The sequence below is a fragment of the Myotis lucifugus genome, unplaced genomic scaffold (genome assembly GCF_000147115.1).
Source record: "Myotis lucifugus unplaced genomic scaffold, Myoluc2.0 scaffold_425, whole genome shotgun sequence".
Classification (NCBI taxonomy): Eukaryota; Metazoa; Chordata; class Mammalia; order Chiroptera; family Vespertilionidae; genus Myotis; species Myotis lucifugus.
In genome coordinates this window covers 793,506-816,545 of record NW_005871473.1, presented here as the reverse complement: position 1 = coordinate 816,545, position 23,040 = coordinate 793,506, and the positions used below count along the sequence as shown (strand labels likewise).

The window sequence follows — 23,040 nt, the reverse complement described above, 5'->3', positions numbered from 1 at the left end:
GATTCAGATTCCCCAACTCTGGCATTCTTTATCTCTCATCTGCATTCTTATTGCTCTGCTCTGATCTGGGGTAGTATTCAGGGTCTATAATAGAAGGTTGTGGTATGTGTGTCTTTAGTCTGTCCACCTTGCTTTGTCACTGCTTTGTTTTATGATTTTCTGTTCAGCTTTATAGCAGACTTCAAGACTGCTAATTTCCTGTAAGAAAAGTGAGGGTCCTTTTCAATATGTGCCATGAAGTGATAGGCCGTCTACTCCTTATTACAGTTTGAATTTCAATAAGGTATCGATAAAAACACTGCAATTTTGAATGTGAAAATTTCCCTGTTCACGCTCTGTAAGCTTGGGTATTGGTGTTGAAGCCTGATTATTACAGATTTTTGTAGACTTTAGGGGGAAAACATTCTCAGAAGTTCCTGCTGCTTCTCTAACTAAGTTACTGGGGCAGCAGATTTCAGCTGGGGATGTTCGCCTGCCTTTGTGCAGAAGGGAGTCCATTCCAGCTGGTTCCCAAGCTCGTAAATATTTCCATTGGATGTGGGTAGGAACATGTTGGTCTGTTGAGTTGCTTTACTTGTTGGGTAACTCCGCAGCTGACTTTTTCTGTAGGCCATTCTCTGCTACTGGGAAAACAGAATAGGGACCATGAGGGAGGTGAAGCCAATGAATAGTCTGCAGAGCAACTTGACACAGACCGATGCCTCTGCCTTCTTTTCTCCCTTCAGTCGTTTAATCCGTGAAATGCTGCCTCCTCCACAAAGTGTTTTCCATTTAAATGAATGAGAAGAACTTCTCTTCCTTCTCATCCCACTGTGTTTAGTCGCCACCCCAGGAAATCACCCTGCCTCATTTGTGTGTATACCTAAGGGAGCCAGCATTTCTGTTTGTGGAATTGTGCCATGCTGGAGATGGGAGGAACTTGCACAACTTTCACGATTACCTAATCCAGCTCCTTCATTCACAACATAAAAAGTGGAGTCGGGAGTCTTGCTGCAGATGAAACGAGGCAGCAGGGGAGTAGAGGTTAAGAGCATGGATTTTTTAGCCGGATCTGGGTTCAAATTTTGGCTCTCCCTCCTTACAAGCTGTGTGACTGTATACAGGTAACTTTAACCATGAATCTCTTCATTTGTGTGAGGATTAGGGAGGGAACTGGAACAGTCAGTGCCAGCGAAGTTGATGTTGGTAGTCATGTCTCTGTAGTTGATAAGCTGTAAGATGTCAGAACTGTAGAATTAGGTGTTCACCTTTTGAATGAACTAATGAGAAGAACACACATTGAGTACAAGAGGCTGCAACTTCCCTGTCAGTGAGTTACATGTATATTGTGTGGTTTTTGGAAGATATGATTTCCGAAACCCAGCGAGTTTGTGTGTTTCCAGTGTGTGCTTGAGAAAGAGTTGAGGGTGGGGATGATTTTTAAAAATGCCCTTGAGTTTCAGAAATGGATTTTAGATGCCAGGAAGCAGCTTGTAACAAGAGGATGAGATCAGTTGGTATAATTGGAGCTCGTGCCAATCCTCTCACTCTGTTCTCTGAACATTTACCAGGGTCCCTATTTCTGTGCAAACAGATGAGATAGGAAATGACAGGTCTCTCCATACAAATGTCATGTGCTAGGCTGGGGAGGAGGAGCCCAGGGTGGGGAGAATGTGGGGTAGAGCCAGCAGTCACTCCTTGCCTTCATCTTTGCTTAGCTTTTTCCTGGAGGAGGTGCTGGGGCAGTTGGGTTCCATTTAAACCAGCGGTTCTCAACCTGTGGGTCGCGACCCCTTTGGCGGTCAAACGACCCTTTCACAGGGGTCGCCTAAGACCATCCTGCATATCAGATATTTACATGACGATTCATCACAGTAGCAACATTACAGTTATGAAGTAGCAACGAAAATAATTTTATGGTTGGGTCACAACATGAGGAATTGTATTTAAAGAGCCAGAAGGTTGAGAACCACTGATTTACATGGTCCTGGAGCTGATTTAGAATGTGATCTTTGGTTTGGTTGTACCAGCGTTTGCGAACGGGAACAGGGGGAAAGAAAGAGGAATCAGGAGTATATTTTTAAAACTATGAGAAAAGTTGACCGAAGAGCTTTTACCTCATGGGGCAGGGACTGAAGCTCGGTTGGCATGTGGTTTTTACCCTCTGCTTCCCGCTGGTGGAGAGCCAGCCACAAAGACAACTGTTTTGAGCCCAAGTTTGATAGTCAAAACCCCTTTTTCATCTTAGAGGGAGAACTGGTATTACTGAGGTTTTAACTTTAAACTGCCAAAGTGGTGGGAATTTGAGTGGGATCTACTTTTTTGTTTTCTTTTTGTTAATCCTTCCCCTTAGGATATTTTTCCATTGATTTTTAGAGAGAGTGAGGTGGGGGAGGGAGAGAGAGAGAGAGAGAGAGAGGGAGAGAGAAACATCATTGTGAGAGAGATAATTGATTGTACCCTCACCAGGGTGGGGGGATAGAGCCGTAACCAAGGTACTTGCCCTTGACTGGAATCGAACCCAGGACTCAGAAGTCTGCGGGCTGATGCTCTATCCACTGAGCCAAACCGGCTAGGGCGAGTGGGATCTATTTTTCAAGGGCTCTGCAAGTAAGCAGTAAGGATTTTGCTTCCTAGTTTTCCATCCTGCATGACTTTTTTTCTTGTGGGGTGCCCTAGCCAGGCGTGCCTGTTTGCTAGGCTGCTGTCAGGGAAAGGACGCTTACAGAGCATCTTCGGTGTCACCACGCACAGGTTTATGTGACCTACAGCAGTTCTCAGAGGCGAGTGATGATTTTCAGACAGAGGACAAAGGCCCTATAACGAGCGAGCAAGGGGTTGGACTACAGCTCCCGCCTCCCACATCGCCCACCTACAGTGGCCACAGCAGTCCATCTTTCTCAGTTGGGGCTGTGGATGGTCAAGGTGTGATTCTTTGCTGTGCCCAGCTCTGATTTTTTTTTAAAAATATATTTTATTGATTCTTTACAGAGAAGAAGGGAGAGGGATAGAGAGCTAGAAACATCGATGAGAGAGAAACATCGATCAGCTGCCTCCTGCACACCCCACTGGGGATGTGCCCGCAACCAAGGTACATGCCCTTGACCGGAATCGAACCCGGGACCCTTCAGTCCGCAGGCCAACGCTCTATCCACTGAGCCAAACCAGTCAGGGCCAGATCTGATTTTTGGAGCAATCTTAGCTCTTCTGTCTTTCAGATCAGTCTGAATTTTGGCCGTCTTCTAACCATGACTGTTCTAGCGCTGAGCCGACTGTTTGCTGGTGTGTGTGTGTGTGTGTGTGTGTGTGTGTGTGTGTGTGTGTGTGTAGGCGCTGCTGTGGGGCCCATTTAATGTAAGTGGGGAGTCAGAAAGCCAAGATCTCAGAGCTCTGGAGAGTTTATTTGGACTATTTATAGTTTGTTGTTCCATCCACAGTCTCTGTCTAGAGCACAGTTCACCTAGTTGTTGAATTGAATGAGTCCGCATTGTTGCCTTTATGTATCTTTTGTTTGCATGCTTTACATCAGGGGTCCTCAAACTATGGCCCGCGGGCCACATGCAAATACAAATATTGTATTTGTTCCCGTTTTGTTTTTTTACTTCAAAATAAGATATGTGCAGTGTGCATAGGAATTTGTTCATAGTTTTTTTTTAAACTATAGTCCGGCCCTCCAACTGTCTGAGGGACAGTGAACTGGCCCCCTGTTTAAAAAGTTTGAGGACCCCTGCTTTACATCAAGCATGTCAAACTCAAAGGCTAACATGGGCCAAATAAACGAGACATGCGGCCTGTGGGCAGCGAGTTTGACATGCTTGCTCTACACCCCTCATCCCATCCACACTGAATTGCTTTCTGGATGCCTGGGCTCTCTGAGGACACAGGTGGCTGCTTCTCCCTTCTATACTTGCTCCCAGCTAACAAAACCTGCAAAGCAAGTTTTACTTTTAGGACAGTATGCCTGGTAATCTTTATTCTTTCCCCCCCTAGATTAATTTGTTTTTATTGTAAAGATACTCAGGAAAAGTAGCCAATTGAATTGATCATATGACCAAATTATTACCAATTGAGTCATTCTATTATAACGCTGATATCATGAAACATCTATACTATGTATTCTTTGAATTTTGAAGTGTAATTTAAAGGCAAGGGTATTGTGTGGTAGATGCCTGACTTCTCCTTTAATTATGTTAAATATTTAGAGTCTCACTTGCATAGTAATTTGGCCTGTTTCTGCATTTACAAAAAATGGTAATCATTATGCCTTTCTGTTATGTGCCATTTAGCTAGAAATCCTAAAATGCTTTAAAGCATCAGGTTGTATTTCTTAAGACAACTTTATTTTTTAACTTAGTTCAACTGGGGAAATTGATTTTCCATCTGTTTGGTGTTTGATAAGTTCTGAACATATGTGGCCCTCTAAGAGTTTCCTGTTGAGAGGAATTCAGAACATTGGAAATTCAGGGAATAATCTCTAAAGTTTCATGTGTATCTGTTATTTCTAATTACAGAACAAATGTAATACCACCCAAACTTAGACTAGCAGTAACTTTTTTAAAAAATATATTTTATTGATTTTTTACAGAGAGGAAAGGAGAGGGATAGAGAGTTAGAAACATCGATGAGAGAGAAACATCGTTCAGCTGCCTCCTGCACATCTCCTACTGGGGATGTGCCCGCAACCCAGGTACATGCCCTTGACCGGAATCGAACCCGGGACTTTTCAGTCCACAGGCCGACGCTCTATCCACTGAGCCAAACCGGTCTCGGCTAGCAGTAACTTTTTAATTGGATGAAAAGCTGCCCTTTAAATCATTCTTTTTAAACCATTTTCAACGCATTGATCAATGCATAAAGATGTGTTTTAACCTGGTAGTAGGTTTTAAACTCAGTCGAGATCTAATCTTACCCATTATCTTAGTATTGTCAAACACTTGTTATGTTTGTTTTCTGAAGCAGTATGTCTGAATTGAAAGGGAATGATCTTGATTAATAGCCAACAGAATAAGCCCCAATTTTTTGTAAATAAGCGTTTTCAAAATGCCTAAGAACCTTACCTCCTCCACTGTGGCCGTAGGGAGTGCAGGTTCGGTTCCTGGAGCCCCAGCCTGGGTGTTACTCTGAGAGATTAGGGAGGGATCCCTTTCCCTGTGTGAGAGGCTGAGAAACATTTCCACTTCATTGAAGACAATGTCTCAAAATCCCCGAGACAGAATAACCATTTTCACAATTTAAAACATTGAAACCTTTCTGTTGTCTGTTTCTAAGACCTCTCCTGCCTGCCACTTAGGGCAATAATCTGATAGTGCTTTTGCTATGTAATGTGTCCAAGAAGGTGGGCTGTGTGTCACTGAATAATTCCCAACAGAGTGGCCTCTCCAGGCCCTGGCATTTGTCCAGGTAAGGTTAGCCAGCTCAGTCATGTCGCATTGGGTGAGGGCCTACTTGCCTGTAGTTTTTCCAAATGATTTCTAAGTAATTGGGCTAATACATTGGGCTGCTTGCTTTTGGGGCCATAAAGGTTGGGGAGGATGAAGGAAGTATAAAGGCTTGAACTTGGCAGTCTCTTTACCGGATATCTATTTTAACCCCCTCTGAAGTTCATTTACATAAAGCCCAGCTGTGTGCAGATTTTTCTAAATTTAAGGTCTCGTATTCTCACAGCCATAGGGATAAGAGTGTCAGCACTTACTCAAATTATGGTCCTGCTCTCCTGTGCCTGGACCTCCTGGCAGCGGACAGTTCCGTTTCCTTTGGATAACAGGATACAGCTGGGGGCAGAGCGCTCACCTGCGGAATGGCCAGCCATTTGGAGCTTTCTTCTCCATATAGGTCTCTGCGAAGCAGCACAGGCCATTTTTGCAGGAAACCACAAGCCTGTGTGTTCAACACCAAAAGAGAATTGAAATAACATGTGCATGAGTTCCTCTTCCCAGAGGCACCACCTTCCTGTGGGAGCTAAGTATAGCGTTCAGCGGCTCCTCTGCCTCTGCTGTGAGATTGTCCAGGTAGATGCTGCTCAGTCCCCTGCGCTGGTCCCTGTAACAGCTCTCTGGCCCATGAAGCACATCGATCAGGCTAGATTTCTTAACACCTGGCAGGATCCATGCTACCTTTAATGAGCTCTCAGATTACACTTCTGGGACTAGACTGTATTAAGTATGTTTTTATTGATTTCAGAGAGGAAGGGAGAGGGAGAGGGGAATAGAAATATCAATGATGAGCCCTAACTGGTTTGGCTCAGTGGATAGAGCGTCAGCCTGCGGACTGAAAGGTCCCGGGTTTGATTCCGGCCAAGGGCATGTACCTTGGTTGCGGGCACATCCCCAGTGGGAGGTGTGCAAGAGGCGGCTGATTGATGTTTCTCTCTCATCGATGTTTCTAGCTCTCTATCTCTCTCCCTTCATCTCTGTAAAAAATCAATAAAATATATTTTAAAAAAAGAGAAATATCAATGATGAGCGAGAATCATTGATCGGCTGCCTCCTGCACGCTCAGCCACTGAGCCACACCGGCCAGGCCACATTTCAGAGCTCTCTCCTGGAACTTTGTAAAGAAAAGAGGTGGGTACCCCAGAAGCACCTTTCTCAAAGGTTGCTTCCTCCTGTGTTGGCAGCGGGGAGATATAGAACGAAATGGCCTGTGGGAGGCTGAGTCAGAGGTGCAGATGGAGCAGGAGAGATTTTCTCAAGGCGATAAGGCCTTGGCACTCCGGTCTGCAAGCAGGGGCAGGTAGACAGACCAGTGACTCCTGTGTGGGGTGGCAGGGGGTGCGGGCTGTTTCCGAGACCCCTTCTGCTGATAAAGTGCTGTGGCTGACAGGCTATGGTTAGGGTCTAGGATGAGGACCCCAGGGCCCGGGGGAATTGGTTGGGAGCCACTGGCCGTACCTCAGGGAAATCACAGTGGCGTCCGGCCTGGCCTTACTGGTTGTCACACAACAGATTCTTGCTGTGTCTGGGTTTGAGTTTAACCTACACGATTACCAACTTCCTCCAGTGCTACCGTTTGTGAAGCTTTGAATCTGCAGTTGTGACTGAACAAACATTTGAGCTGGGCTTAAAAAAAAAATGTAAAGGAAAAGCAAAGCCAAGCAGAGATTTGTTGGTGCATAGCAGTTGTGTGGCTGTAATTTCTTTAAAAAATATTTTTATTGATTTCAGAGAGGAAGGGAGAGGGAGAGAGAGATAGAAACATCAATGATGAGAGAGAATCATCCATCAGCTGCCTCCTGCACGCCCACTACTGGGGATGGAGCCTGCAACCCGGGCATGTGCTCTGACTGGGAATCGAACCATGACCTCCTGGTTCAATGCTCAACCACAGAGCCATGCCGGCCGGGTGTGGCTGTCATTTCTGTAGGGTAGATCTGTGCCAGAGGTTTGTGTATTTTCTTCTCTCTCCCTTCTTTGGCTTCTAAGGCCAAGCAGCTTTTGATGTATGTGGCTTCACAGGGCTGTCTCTCCTGACTCCTCTCCCATCACCTCCTGCTGACACTCTTACTCTTTCGTGTAGGTCTTAACTCACAGTGCTGTGTTCCTTTTTCACTATGCTTCTCCTGTGTCCACGTGGTGAAACTTGGCAAGGGTTGGCCTTCTCCAGGCAGCTGTCTGGGCCTCCACCTTCTAGAGAGTTTATTGCTCCTTCCTGATCCCTGTAAAATTTTTATTATTACTTTTATCACACTATAATATCATTACTGTTTACATGTTGTGTCCCTTATTAAGTTGGTAGTTGCCATCTAGTATTTATCCCTAACGCTCAGCAACTAGCTATATACATGTAACATTCTTGGGGCTCAGAAATATGAGATTAGCTAGTGTGCCAGGCAGATATTACGCACGTATATAAAGAAAAGGAGACCCTAAGCACCGAAAAGGTTATGGTGTACTCTCCCATTTCAAAGTACGCGCTAAGATGAGTGTAAGAAAGTCAGAGTTCTGATTTTTAAATCGAAGTAATTTTTTTTTTAAGTATTGAAGAAATTATTATGGGAAGAGTTCTGACTGAGAAACTGCTAAACATTGACTGTTAAACAAAATTCAGAGTGTGCATCGTCATTTTCATGTTCACCCTCATTCCAAATGTTTGTGGGTTTTGAAGATTTACTGTAGCCCAGTCTTTGCAGGAGCCCTGGCCATGGAAATTCATTTGAAGCATATTCTGCTATGCAGGTACCCTGTAGGTAAAACATGTCTATTTATACTTGGCTGGATTCCAAACAGCTGCACTGCTCAGATAGAGACTGGGGGTGGTTGTGGGGGATGGTTTGCACTTTTTTTTTTTTTTTGGGTGCATTTGGAAACGTCTCTGTTGTGAATGACAAAAACCATGTTCACTGAAGTGATTGGTTTGTCAAACCTGGAGCAACTTGTTTCTAGGAAATAAGCCGAGATCACCAAGCTAACAGGTTCCAGAAAGTTTACAGTCTGCAGTGTAATTACCTGATACAGTGTTGGGGGCCTCTGATTCCCACAACCCCGGACTTGAATTAATTTTATTAATTGCTGAGCTCCTGTGAAAGGCTTCTCTAGTACAGTGTGTGGGCATGGCTAAACAATAGTGAGTTTGGTTTATGTTACTACATACGGGACAGGCATTTTTGTTTTAATTGCCTTTTTAAATTAGCTTGAGGGACTGTTCATTGTAGATTTCTTCAGTTTGCACATGCAGGAAAAAATGTCTTTTACTCACTTTCAGTCCCGTTGTGATACATTTAATGACAGGGGACTTACAAGAGATGTGCTGCGTGTAATGCTTTCTTCCCGATTACAAAAAAATAGTATCTGTTCATTGCTTGAATAGTTGTGATCAAGAAACCGATAATTTAGGAATGAAAATTCCCTGTAATTCCCAGAAATATGCATACTAAACATTTTGGTATTTGTTCCTCCAGATTCTTTCCTCTGATTATTTGGTTGTATGTTTGAATTGTAATTTACCCACCAGTGTATTTTAAGACACAAATACCTCTCTGATGTACCTGCAGCCTTTCATTTAACCATTATGGTTTCCAATGTATTTTACTTGATCGTCTCCAGTGAGACCCAGAAACTGTGAGGAAGAAGAAACAGTGGCTTCTGCTCTGTGCCTGGCAGTGTGCTTAATGAAGCATTTCACTTCGATTATCTATATTACAAAAGGCCAGTGGCCGTAACGCTGTAATGACCTAACGACCGTTCCCCAGGAGGCGCATTGATGGGTCTCGCGGCGCGGTGCGGTGGGTCTGGGGTCCGGGGGTCCTGCGGCGGCACCGCGGGTCTGAGTCTCGCGCAGTTTCGTGCATTGGGCCTTTAGTCTCATAATTTTGTCAACAACTCTACAGTATAGGCAGGGGTTACTGTGCCTTATGTATAGAAACAACTTAAGGAGACAGAGTTAGGCAAGTTAAGTGACTTGCTCAAAGTTAATCAGTAAAGAACTTGGGATGCCTATCCATTTAATTAGATTTCTTGTGTAGAGAATATTGTGAAGCACGTTATGCCTTTCCTGTATTGAGAATTGTTTTGTTTTTTTAGTGGATAATATTGAAATGTCTAAAGTCTTCAAATGAGGACACATTGCTTCTTTGACTTATGAAGAAACTAGAGGCCTGGTGCACGAAATTTGTGCACAGGTAGGGTCCCTAGGCCTGGCCGGCAATCAGGGCCAATCGGGGCCTTCGTTCATTCATTCCGTGCCACCCCCTGGTGGTCAGCGCACGTCATAGTGAGTGGTTGAACTCCTGGTCGGTCAAACTCCCGAGGGGACAGTTTGCATATTAGCCTTTTATGATATAGGGTAGCTTGTGAGTTTTTGACCTGATGTTGGCATTCGATGGCCCAGTGGCTGAATCTAGCCTGCTGCTCCTTTTTGGAAATAAAGTTTTATTGGAACATGCCACACTCATTCATTTACATAGTGCAACAGACCGTCTGACCTGCAAAGCCTGAAATAATTGCCTTCTGGCTCTTTGCAGAAAATGTTTGCTGACTGCTGCTGTGGACACCGATTTTTATTTAGGCTTCTAAGGTTTTGCTTTCATTTGTTCAGACATATTTTGCTAGAGAAGCTTTTAACAGAAACTCCACAATTAATGAAATTTCCAGGTTTGTCAGAATCCTAGGTTCCCAACACTGTATCAGGTAATTATACTGCAAGCCTTAAGCGCTCTCTCTCGCTCGCTTTCTCTTTCTCTCTCTCTCTCTCTCTCTCTCTCTATATATATATATATATATACACACACACACACACACACACTTTTATTGATTTCAGAGAGGAAGGGGGGGGGGAGAGAGAGAGAGAGAGAGAGAGAGAGAGAGAGAGAGAAATAGAAACATGAATGATGAGAGAGACTCATCATTGATCAGCAGCTTCCTGCATGCCCCACACTGGAAATCGAGCCCTCAACCCGGCATGTGCCCAGACCGGGAATCAAACTGTGACCTCCTGGTTCATAGGTCGATGCTCAAACACTGAGCTACACTGCCTGGGCAGATTACCAAAGTTTTAATTCATGTTTTGGTTTCCACTGGTATTTCTTCTGCTTGTGACAGCAGGAACACTTAAGTGCAGGCAAATTGGTTCATAAATTTATAGGTTCTTTGAATCCTTTGTTCCAGGCAAGTCTGAACAGGACCTAGAAAGCTGATTAAAAGTCCAGTGAGCACAGTGAGCTTAATTTTAAATTAAATGGATATTTAATGCACTGAGAAAGTACTCAAGCGCTCCAATCTCCCTTTTTAATCCATGCTTGCTGTTTGAATCTGATGGGCTGGAAATCTTTATTTTTCTACTACAAGAGTTGGTTCTTGCTACATTTCTCAAGCTTGGCGTTCATTGTGGATTTCTGCAGGTGATTTTAGCACCTAAGGGCACAAAAATGTTAAATGAAGGCAGGCAGGAAGGAAAGATGGCCCCGAGTGTGTGGGGTGGACCAGAGAATGAACTAGGGTAGGCATGAAGGTGGTCAGCCACCTGGCTGTCAGCATCGTCCTGCCTTTGTCCAGCAGCACTTACTGAAGCCTGCACCTGCCTCTGGTTGGAGATGAGTGGGTTTAAGAGTCTGGTTATATCCGCGTTCCCCCCCCCCCCCCCCCCAAGTGTGTAGCTGTCCTTTAGGTGAGCCTTAATCTCAGACATACACTTCCTGACCAAACTGGCAGATTCGTGAAGATTTTAATATTGAGAGGATTTTGTTCTTTAAATTATGCGCTGTCACTAAGGCATTATTCTTTATTCTAAACATTTGGTCATTGATAACCTCTTATTTATTCTGTTTGGATTTCAGTTTATTCATAATGAGATTCTGTGATCTGATAGAACACAAAGTGTGAGATTTTATCTATGTTTTCATGTATGAATGACATTTCTGTACTGTTGTTTATATTGCTGGTTAGTATGTGCTTTAATTCAGTTTCCTATTATGGACAGGTAAGACTTCGGCCAAATTATAATGAAATTACTTTGGTCTGCTTCTCTGACTTATGAAGATGGGGTCAACTTATTCTCAAATTTAGGGTATTTGGCAAAGGACCTCCCCTTCTGAAGTCCACAGTTTTGGACTTCCGATTGTGCTCAGATAGCCACGCCCGGCATCTAAGACTTCAGGTGGTTTTTATATTTTTGGCAATAGCTTTTAATTTTATTCTCATTTATTTCTTCTCCCTTCTCTTTTTCAGTGTCCTGGGTCATGAAACTTAATCCACAGCAAGCTCCATTATATGTGAGTAAATTATGAAATTTCTTTTCATTTTATACTTATCTTTTCTGTTTACTTACTTATAATAAACCCAAAGATATTGTCATATTATTTTTAACCATCTACACATGAATTTATATAGGCTTAACACAATTTGGGAAATGAAATTTGATTTCGTAAATTCGAAATGACTAATACATGCATGTAAGACTGTGAGCTAAACTAGTTAGGGTGATAAGCTGCACATATAAAACAATTGCATTGCTCTGCAAAATGATTTTGTGGCTTCTTACTTTCACTGAAGTGCATTTCCGTTAGGGTAGAGTGCTCTTTCTGCTGCCAGTGTGAGTTACCGAGTGTTGCAACTAGGTGGCACTCTGCCATTGGCGAGAGAGCTGCTTGCTCTAGGAGTCTGCATGAAAAGCTGAGGTACCATCTCCCAGAAGGGAGGGAATTGTAAGATGACATGGATAAATGAATGAATCAGGGCTGGAGAGAGACATTTTTAGGTGTTTTTTTTTTTTTTTTAAATTTTCATGAGACTGAATTATCTGAATTGGGGTGGTGAAAAGTGCCTGTTTGGTGAGGCACCAGCTAAGAGGGATGGATTGTTAGAGCTGTGAGGGGCCAGTGGATTTGGAGTTGTTATGGTCTGGAGAGTTCAAATAAATGGATTCACGCAATATGTGGCCATTTGTGACTGACTTTCTTTCACTTAGCATAATGTTTGAAAGTTCGTGTTGGAGCATGTATCCATATTTGTTCCTTTTTATTGGCAAGTAATATTCCATTGTATGGATATGCCACATTTTGTCCATTCATCAGTTGATGGATTGGCATTTAGGTGATTTTCTGTTTGGGGCTGATGATGAATAATGATGCTTTGAACAGTCATTTTTTAGGTGTAGGCATATGTTTTCATTCCTTGGTATATACTTAAGCATATAATTGCTTTGCTATATGATAACTTCAACATTTGAGGAATTGCCAGTTTTCTACAGCAACTGCACCATTTTACATTTCCACCGGTAATGTTGAAGTTTCAGTGTTTCTATATTCATGCCAACACTCTCTGTTACCTGACTTTTATTGAGCCATCCCAGTGGTTGTGAAATAGTAATTGATTGTGGTTTTGATTTGCATTTCCCCAATAGCTGATGATTTCAGGCATCTTTATGTGTGCTTATTGGCCGTTTATATATCTTTGGAGAAATGTCTGCTCAGATCCCTTGCCCATTTTGAAATGGGGTTATGTGTCTTTTATATATTTTTGGCAATAGCTTTTAATTGTAAGTGTTCTTTATATATTCTACATGCAAGTCCATTATCAGATATATGATTTGCATAGTTTTTTTTCCCTGTTCTATGGGTTAACACTTCACTTTTTTTAAAAAAAAATATATTGATTTCAGAGAGGAAGGGAGAGGGGGAGAGAGATAGAAAATCAATCTATGATGCGAGAGAATCATTGATCGGCTGCCTCCTGCACGACCCCTCGTGGGGATGGAGCCTGCAACCCAGGCATGTGCCCTTGACTGGAATCGAACCTGGGACCTTTCAGTCCGCAGGCCGACACTCTATCCACTGAGCCAAACCAGCTAGGGCAGCATTTCACTCTCTTGATGGTGCCCTTTGAAGCACAGAAGTTTTTAATTTGAATATGTGCAGTTTACCTATTACTTCTTTTATTGCTTGCACTTTTGGTATCATCTAAGAAGGCTTTGCCTAATTCAAGGTCACAAAGATTTACTCCTATGTTTTCTTCCAGCAGTTTCATAGTTTTGGCCCTTGTATTTAGGTATATGACTCTAGGGTTAATAGTTTTCCGTGTAAGTATGATTGTGTGGGTCGTTGGGCTCTACTGAGAATTTTTAAACTTCAGGTTTCAAGTGTATCTGTCAGCAGTCCACTCAATGGGGCAGGTTGTTTTTTGTTTTTTACAAGGAGAGTGAGTGTACTTCATTCTCCATGAACTAGGTCACAGGGACTTAGGCTATTTTGGTGAAGAAAAGTAACTGTCACACGGCATTCCATTGGAGAGGGCGTCAGTTCTCTGCTCTGAGAGGAAGAAATAATACACAAGAGGACAAAACGCGTATGTGGAGGTTTTTCTCTCAGTTTATATTTAGGATCTGCAGGGGTGGGTATCAACAGAAGAGAGGAAACTATTAGTAAATAAGGAAAAAGGCTGGATCCTGAGAAATATAAAGACACACAAATCTCACAGCACTTAATGGTGGAGACTTGCACAATTAAAGTCCTTTTTAAAAGTAAGCAATCCAAGTTCAGTCTTCCATTTCACGTTTTAAATTTTTTTAATGCTTTACTTGAAATAAATTCAGATTTACAGAAAAGTTGCAGGAATACAACTCACCTCTATTCATCTCTTATGAGCATTTAGTCACACTAGCTTATCTGTCTCTGTATTACATATTTTTTAGTTGTTTGAAAGTTGCAAACATCATACCCCATTTCCCTGAATATTTCAGCATATATTTCCTAAGAACTAGGACATTCTCTTTCATAACCACCGTACAATTAACAAAAACAGGAATCGTAACATCGATGTAATACTCTTATGTAATGTAAGTCCATATCAAAATTTCTGTGATTATCCCAATAATGTCTTTTATAGCATCCTCCTCCTAGCCCCTCCCCAGTCCAGGATTTAATCCAGGATTACACGTTGTGCTTATGTCTGTTTAGTCTCTGAATGGTTCCTCTGCTTCTCTGTCTTTCATCATATTGACGTTTTGGAAAATTATAGTCCCGTTAGTTTGTAGCAGTTTGGGTTTATATGATGTTTTCTCCTGATTGGGACAGGAATACGACATAAATGATGCCCTGATTGGTGTATCATATTAGGAGAACACATACTATATTCTTGTCCAGTTATTGGAGATGCAAACTTTGATCTCTTGGTTGTTTTGGTGTTGAGTTTGCATAATTTGATTTATCTGTTCCAGAGGAATTGGCCATTTAAAGAAGATGGTGTAATTGTTCACTTTCCCCCTTTAATGTTGATGAATTACTATTTCTAGTCCTAATGGGACTTACAATCTGAGTCACTTGTTTACAGTAAACTACACACAGCAAACCACGTGACTGCTAATATGTTTCTATGAACACAGTACATGGGCGCTTGGGCTCCATAGCCCTTCTCACTTTCCCCAGGATGGGTAGGGGATAAGAGATGCTGTCAGATGGTAAAAGAAAAAGGCACGTGAAACAAATGTTGGTATTTATTTATAAAACAAATAAAATAGGCCTATCACCACCCACACAGTAAGCCCCACTGACCTAGCAACCTGACAACTGGACCCTAGCAACAGTAAACAAATCCTCCCCCAGCTGAAAAGGAAGCAAGATTTTTAAACTTCCGAGGGAGTAGGAGGAGGAAAGGGTCTTCGGATGCCTCTTATCTTAGGCCCCAGGCTTATTCTAGAAGAGATCTGTGGAGGCCAGGCCTGAATCTCTACAAGGTGCAGCATGTGTCAAAAATAGAGACCTGGATTAATCCCACACTTCACATACCAGAGGAAGTCACTTTCCCCTGTCACCATTTTGTACTCTTTTGGAGAAAGGGAGTACAATGTGGTGATGCAGCCACGTGAGTGTCCCACAGCCAGGTCCACGTGTGGGAATGAACTTTGTGGGAGCGGTGAAGACTGGAGAAGAATTTGATGAGTCATAGGAATCATTGTTATTTTCGGTGTTGTCGAACCCAGTCTTCTGGAAGAGTGAAGAAACTGAGCTCCAGAGAGATTGAGGGATTAACCTAAAGTTTCATAGGGGTTGTGACAGAACTGGTCAGGTATCAGAATCAGCAAGTAATTGGCGTAGGCAGTGTTACAGGAGGCAGCAACTTGCCAGTTGGTTTGAATTTAAGAGTTCAAGTACATGCATAGAGAAGTTATAGTACAAGACTCAATAAATGTGCTCAGTAACAGGAAAAATAGTAGCAAAGAGAAGATTGGAAGAAGAGAGGAATATTTGAAAAGATAGCATTGATCTCCTTTTTCAGAGGAGTTAACAGGAAATGTCTTTATGGGCTGTAGACATTGGAGAATAGTTAACAGCTATTACTTGGAATCCCTCTTAAGTGGAAAAAGGAGTAAAAATAAAATATATTGTTTTATGTGTGTGTGTGTCTATGAGCTTTTACTTTTTTTCTTTACTTAATTCCTTCACCTTTTCCACCCAGCCCCCATCCCTGTTCCCTCTCACAGCTGTCAGTCTGTTCTCTGTATCTGTATGTTTCTATTTTATTTGTTAACTAGAGGCCTAGTGCACGAAATTTGTGCAAGGTGTGTGTGTGTGTGTGTGTGTGTGTGTGTGTGTGTGTGTGTCTGTCTGTCTGTCTGTCTCCCCCTCAGCCTGGCTTGCACCCTCTCAAATCCGGGACCCCTCAGGGGATGTCCGACTGACGGGCAGTTGGACATCCCTCTCGAAATCCAGCACCACCGGCTCCTAACAGCTCGCCTGCCTGATCGCCCCTAACCACTCTGCATGCCTGTCTGATCACCCCTAACTGCTTGCCTGCCTGCCTGATCACCCCTAATTGCCTCTGCCTCGGCCCCCGCTGCTGTGGCTTAGTCTGGAAGGTCGTTTGGCTGTCCGGTCTAATTAGCATATTACGCTTTTATTATTATAGATTTGTTTATTAGATTCCACATATACGTAAAATCATATGGTACTGTCTTTCTCTGACTGGCTTATTTCTCTTAGCATAATGCTCTCCAGGTCCATCCATGCTGTCGCAAAGGGTAAAATTTTCTTCCTTTTCACAGCTGAGTAGTATTTCATTGTGTAATGTACCATAGTTGTTTTATCCACGCATCTACTCATGGGCCCTTGGGCTGCTTCAAATCTTTGCTATTGTAAATAATGCTGCAGTGAATATAGGGGTGCAGCATTCGAATTCGTGTTTCTGGTTTCTTTGGATAGATTCCCAAAAGTGGATTTGCTAGGTTTAAGCCACTAAGTTTTGGGGCAGTTTGTTACGTTAAGCAATTGATAACTGACACAATATGTTATATATATACTCTGTGTGTGTGTGTGTGTGTGTAAGGACCACACACCTGTATCAATTTTTATATCTACCTATTTCTACAATGATTGATGTTTGTCAAAGGGTTGTAACAGTAAAATTATTTTTCTTGTTAATTGCAGTTCCTGCAGCTCTTGGATGCTTTTATGTATTAGAATAATGTTCTGTACCGGTTTCAAAGTGTTCTTGTGGGCATGGGGCTAATGATTCTTCAGTGTGGGTGGTGGCCATGGCTGACACTGACCGAGAAAGTTTCTATTGCTGATGACCCACCGAATAGATTTAAAGAGGGAAAACTTGGGGTGCGTTTCTCAGATTCTTCAGTTACAAACTTGTTTTTGTGTGTCCCCGAGCTCTATTGAACACATCCCTAGGTCTCCCTCTGGAAAGCCAAAAGGCATTTTCCCTTACAAATTTTAAATACTTTTAAAAACCAGAGAGTAAGATGTAAATGATGCTCCAAGGTTATACGGGATTATCATAACCTGCCATATGTGTGGGATAAAACCCACATTTATTAGATTTTCAAGGAGAAGGGCCATTCCAATTACAAAACCAATTTCCAGAACCCCAACACATCTGGTTTATTATATCCTTCCTTTTCCAGTACTGAATGTTTTTGCTTGTATCTGCTTCTGAGAGGAGGCAAAAATATCCTGGTGATAGAGGAATATCATAAGAAAGAATATCTTTATTGAAAATGTACAAAACAACGCAATATCTAATGGTTACAATGGTTTCTGTTAGAATAGGGACCATTTCTGACGGTGATATTCTCTGTTTTCCCAAGGATGGGAAAGTAGGTGAGAGGACTGGTATTGGTTCGGAACCTACTCTGGCAAGGTGGCCACTTGGTACACATTTCCCTGATTTAAACTTCACAACATTCATACAAGATGTGTAAATATCTTCACTGGATAGCCAGGGAAGTGAGAATGCAAAGGAGCCCCAACTTGTCTAAGGTGCACAGCTCTGGTGAACCGCTGGGGGTCCCGTCCTGTGCACGATGTTAGAGCCCGTTGCATGCAGGGAAATCAGGTAGACCTTGAGCAAAGCTTAGACCCATTTCCTGCCACCACATTGGGTTCATGTTGACTCTGGGCCTGTTTCCAGCCTCAGGGAGGACGTGGGGGTGGGGTGGGGTGGGGATGGTGGATTAATGTGTGTTGTGTATGCTAAGCCTCAGAACAGACCTCAGAGCCCGAACATACCAGAAGATGCGAGTGGGGATGGGCTCAGAAAGAAGACGTTTTGAAATTTCTATCAATTAAAAAAATTTGTTTTTGAATAAGTGGCGTTTGTATAAATAATCAAAATTTTGAAGGGCCACAGAATTTAGGTTACCTCCGCTTACTGTGCTCATTGTAGGGAAGATGACCTATTTGGTAATGGTAGCATTTAAAATACACTAGTATAGTTTTATCGATTTCAGAGACTAAGGGAGAGGGAGAGATAGAAACTTCAATGAGGATCACTGATTGCCTCCTGCACGTCCCCTACTGGGGATGGAGCCCACAACCCGGGTCTGTGCCCTGACCAGGAATTGAACTGTGACCTCCGTTGCTCAACCACTGAGCCACACCGGCCGGGCAGTAACAGTAGCATTTTATTCTTCCTGGGCAATGTGTTTCCATAGCCAGAGTTGAAATAACCTGGCGGTGCCTCTGGTTTGGCTGCTGGGTTATATACTGCTTGCACAAAGAGAGCTTTATCAGCCTTCCGATCTCGTAAATGAATTACCTGCCTTTGCCTTAACAATACATGTCTGGTGGGTCAGCTCCAAGATTTCATAGACTGGTAGCCCTTTCCAGCCAGATCTGAGGACTGTGTTTAAATAAGGACACTTTATCACTAGTGCCAAAAGAAATAAGGAAGTCAAGTGTTCCTCAATCTAGCTTTTTTTTTTTTAATCCTCACCCGAGGATATATTTTTCCATTTATTTCTAGAGGGAGGGAGAGAGGGTAGAGAAAGAGAGAGAGAGAGATAACGAGAGAGAACGTGAGACAGACACATTGGTTACTTTCTGCATGTGCCTGACCAGTGAGGATCTAACCTGCAACTGAGGTACGTGCCCTTGACAGGGAATCAAACTCCAAATCCTTCATTTTGCAGACTGACACTCTTAACTACTGAGTCAAACCAGCAAGGGCCTCTAAGTAGCTTTTGATGGTTTCACAGAACCTCAGTCTCCTCCTGTTTTTAATCAGTCTCCAGTAACTCGCTGGGAAGTTGCTTTGGATTTGCAGGTAGCATTCTCTAGTTTTCCTCAGCGTTTTCAGAGCAGATGAAGATCCATAGAGCAGTGGCATCGCGGCCTGTCTAGAGGATGCTGTTACAATAGCGTGGTGTTCCTCAAGCATCACAACAACTATGGGGAGGGGTTTGGAGTTAAAATTTTCATTTGGTTCTAGCAAAGAGAAGTCTTGCTATCCAAGGAAGACCAAGTGTAATGCTCTGTGCCTTTAATTCATTCATTATTTGTGAAACACCGGGGAGGCGAATGGAGGATCTCATCTTAAGGACTCGATGCTTCCACAGGGGCTCAGATGCAGGAGGAGTTAAATGACGGCACGTGCAATACCTGTTCAAGACCGGCCATGTGCTGCGTACACCAATTGGTTGATTAATGAATGGACCGGTAATGCACACCTTTAGTAACTTTGCTCCTTCGCACACATTTCTCCTCCAGGGATTCCAGTTGTCTCCTTTTATGCGGGGATTGTGAGGTCCCTGTTCTTAGTACAGAGAATGTCATCTGTACTCTCAAGAGCTTTGTTTGTTTACTCCCTTTTAAACTAAGAAAGAGCTATGGGCTCTTGTGCATCCTCGGAGCCCTTCACAAAGCTCTGTTTGGATTAACTGCTGGCCCCATCAGATACACGAGCATCTGGCAGCTCGGGTGGAATTCTCAGCTGTCTCCCTTTGTTATGTCCACACAAGGAAATGTGAGTTTTATCTGTCCACTCAGGCAATGTTACATTCCTTTTTAGGTCCAGGAGACCCACCAATCTGATTGTGGGCTCCTTTCCTACCATTGCTGTCATCTTCTTGCGCTAGTTACTGGCCAGGGGTGACCTTACCTTACTCTCACGAATATGAATTTCTTACCGGTCACCTCCCACACCCCTAAATTCTACTTTAAGTCAAGTTCATTAGGTTTTGCTGACATTCTCGTTTGTCCTGTCTTGTGTGGTTAAGGGATCCCGGCAGTATAATATTAAGAAGCTATCGCTGTGGTGTTTCTCTTAGCCAATAGCTTTCCTCCACAAATGCCCATTTTCCAGATCTCTCTGAAATGGGTTATTTTATCCTTGACCCAGGATAATGCGTATGATTATATGTTGTCCATATTTTGCTAAGTGTCAGAATTAAAAGTGGATCTTCTCCTTCACCATGAGCCAGAAATGGGCTGCATTTCTAGTAAGTTCCCCAGGGCAGGCGTGATGCTACTGATCCGGGACAACACTGGGAGAAGCTCTGTGAAGTTCAGGGCTTAGGAGTCACGTGGATGTGGGTCTGAATTCCTGCGCTAGTACTCACCAGCTGTGGGAGCCTGGATTCTTCATCTGTAGAATTCAGCAGAGTAATACCTATAATACAAGGTTTTTGTGAGGATTAAATATATTAAAATGACAGTAATATCTAGCATTTATTAAGTACCAGGTACTTTGAGAAATGCTTCTCATATATCATTCACTCTTCAGCACTTAAATATTGTCCCCACATATAAAGGTCCTGGCACCTGGCCTGTGTGGCTCAGGGGTTGAGCACCGACCTATGAACCAGGAGGTCATGGTTCAATTCCAGGTCAGGACACATGCCCAGGTTGTGGGCTTCATCCCCAGTAGGGGGCGCGTATAGGAGGTAATCAATCGGTGTTTGTCTCTCATAATTGAGGTTTCTGTCTCTCTCCTCTCCCTTCCTCTCTGAAATCAATATATTTTTTAAAAAATCAATAAAAATAAAGGTCCTAGCACATGGTAGCTGTTCAGTCAGTGCCCCTGCCCTTCCTGTCTGTATTTAAGAAGCCAGGGAATGTGTAATGCACCTTAGAAAGGTTTTCATAAAACTCGTTTACGTCTTTTTTAAAAATTTACACTTTGAAAGAAAACTTACCAAAGCTGGAATATTTATGGGAAATGGTTTTATCAGTAATGCTGAATAGTAAAAATGTTACTATTATCTGAAATGATAGAATAGTTCTTCTTACTATTCTTAGGGTTTTTAAGTACTTTGGATTGTTTAATGCCAAAATAGTTATTATCAATTAGAAAGATTAGTCAGCTTTCAGAAAGCTTTGTAATTTACCTATAAAACTAATATTTTTTTACTCTTTCTGCACTCCCGATGACCGCTTTTCAGAGTTTTATAATATAAAGCCAGTTTTGCCATCTAGTGAAAATTCGTTACCCATAATCAAATAAATCCCCCAAATAGTAAACTTTGTTACTTTATTTGGCTTTGAGAAATAACATGTGTTACTTGAGATTGTACGGAAAGCAAAGACAGGAATTCTGAAATGGGGGATGTTTTTATTTACCTGGGAATGGATGGGAACATTTACTTTGTGCCAATTATTGTTTGCTGGATGCTTGTTAAAATACCAGTACTTACTTTTATGGTTGTTGAGGGATTCAGTGGTATTCTAATCTGTGTAGGACACTGAAAACAGGATGTAGAGTTAGCACTTGATGAGAGAGCCAGTATTATTGTTCCATGCACTTCAGATATGTGAGTATAATAGAGTCTACAATCTAGCCGTACCCCAAAAACATGAGGGATAGTTCCCAAAACAATCCCAGAGCTGGTAATAGTGCAGCTGGTGCTCCCCAGCTTTCAAAGCCCGTGGCCCTGCATTTGCAGCGGCCCTTCTTAATCTTGTGTGGTTGACAGTGTCCTGCTTGCCAGCTTTGAATGCCTTTCTGTGGCCTCCCAGCTTGCTGTACCCGGAGCTGGGAATGAGATCTGAGCAGGTGTGATTCAACTTGACCTGTTGGGTTCCCCGCCTGAGGCATTGCCCATACACTTGCCCCAACTGGACGGGCTCAAGGAGTCGAAGGAGACCTTGGTGCGCATGCGGTGGGGGAGGCAGAGTTAGAGCAGGCAGGGGGCCTTTCACCTGAGGACGGGACCGCTGTCTACTCAGGAAGGGAGGGCATTGTCTCGTTTCATGCTTTCCTCTCTTGGTGTAGCCATCAGTCAGGGGAGGGGAGGATGTGACAGGTAAAGGGAGCAGCATGGCCAGGCAGTGAGACAAGTAGTGAGAGTGAGGCTTCGCCCTAACTGGCCTTCTCAGTGGTTAGTGCACCAGCCTGCGGACTGATGATCTCGGGTTCGATTCTAGTCAAGGGCACATACCTCGGTTGCAGGCTCGATCCCTGGCCCTGATCAGGGCACATGCGGGAGGCAACCATTCATGCTTCTTGCATTGATGTTTCTCTCTCCCCCTCCCTTCCACTCTCTCTAAAAAAAATTCAGTGGAAAAAATACCCTCCCGTAAAGGTTAACAAACAAACAAACAAAAAGAGTGAGGCTTGGACACTCTCGGTGTGTACTTGAGCCGGCAGTGCTGTGGTGTCAGAGCGAGCAGTGCGTGAGTGTTGGAGGCTCTGAGGGAGAGGAGGCTGGAGCGGGTAAGCAGGGGCTAGGTTGAGGAGGGACTTGTTTGCCGCGAATTGAAGGGACGTGCTCAAGAGTCAGGATATTGTCCTGTTGGCCGTTCCAGAGTTTCAGGGGAGTAACTTGGTCACATTGTATTTTGGAGACTCTTCTGTTGCTTCCTGGTGTGTGTAGGGCTAACCCAGAAGCCTGGAGACCGATTTCATGGGTAATTTTTAGAGGAAAGCCAAGGGAACAGACCAAGGAAGCTTGTTGAGTGAGTGACATGGGTGAGAACAGAAGCCAGGCTGATAGATTTTAGAGATTGTCCCCATTTCAGGGGAGAGAGGGTGATTTATGTAACCACTGCCAATTCTTTCATTAAATTTCTACCAAGAATTAATAAAAATCCTATCTTCTCTGCATTTTAACCAAATATCTGGCCCCGATAGGAAAGGGAAGGCTGTCTGTCTCTTTAAGTGTTGACCTAATTATTCTAGCAGTTCCAGGGAGTTGTGAAACATTTGTGGGAGGGAGAGGCTGGGTTTTTTTGACACCAGGCAACACCCTCCAACCAGTTTAGCTTTGCTCAAACAAGAGTAGGTAGACTGAGAAGCAGGGTTGTACATTGAAATAAAAGACTTCGGCTCTTAGGCCTTTTAAAAACTCTTTTCTTTTTAAGGAACCTTCCATTAAAGAAACCCTACATTAAGTGATTTCCAAACTTTTTGT

General features: G+C 43.1%; 1 protein-coding gene across 1 annotated transcript in view; it reads left to right on the top strand.

Annotated features, from left to right (window-relative positions):
* LOC106699517 (A-kinase anchor protein 13-like) overlaps positions 1-23,040 on the top strand; it is a 93,015-nt gene that overhangs the window by 36,118 nt on the left and 33,857 nt on the right. Inside the window, exon 2 of the mRNA XM_014468064.2 lies at positions 11,640-11,683. Coding sequence (XP_014323550.1) covers positions 11,651-11,683 — 33 coding nt within the window. The 5' untranslated portion in view covers positions 11,640-11,650. The remainder of the gene's footprint in view (positions 1-11,639; positions 11,684-23,040) is intronic.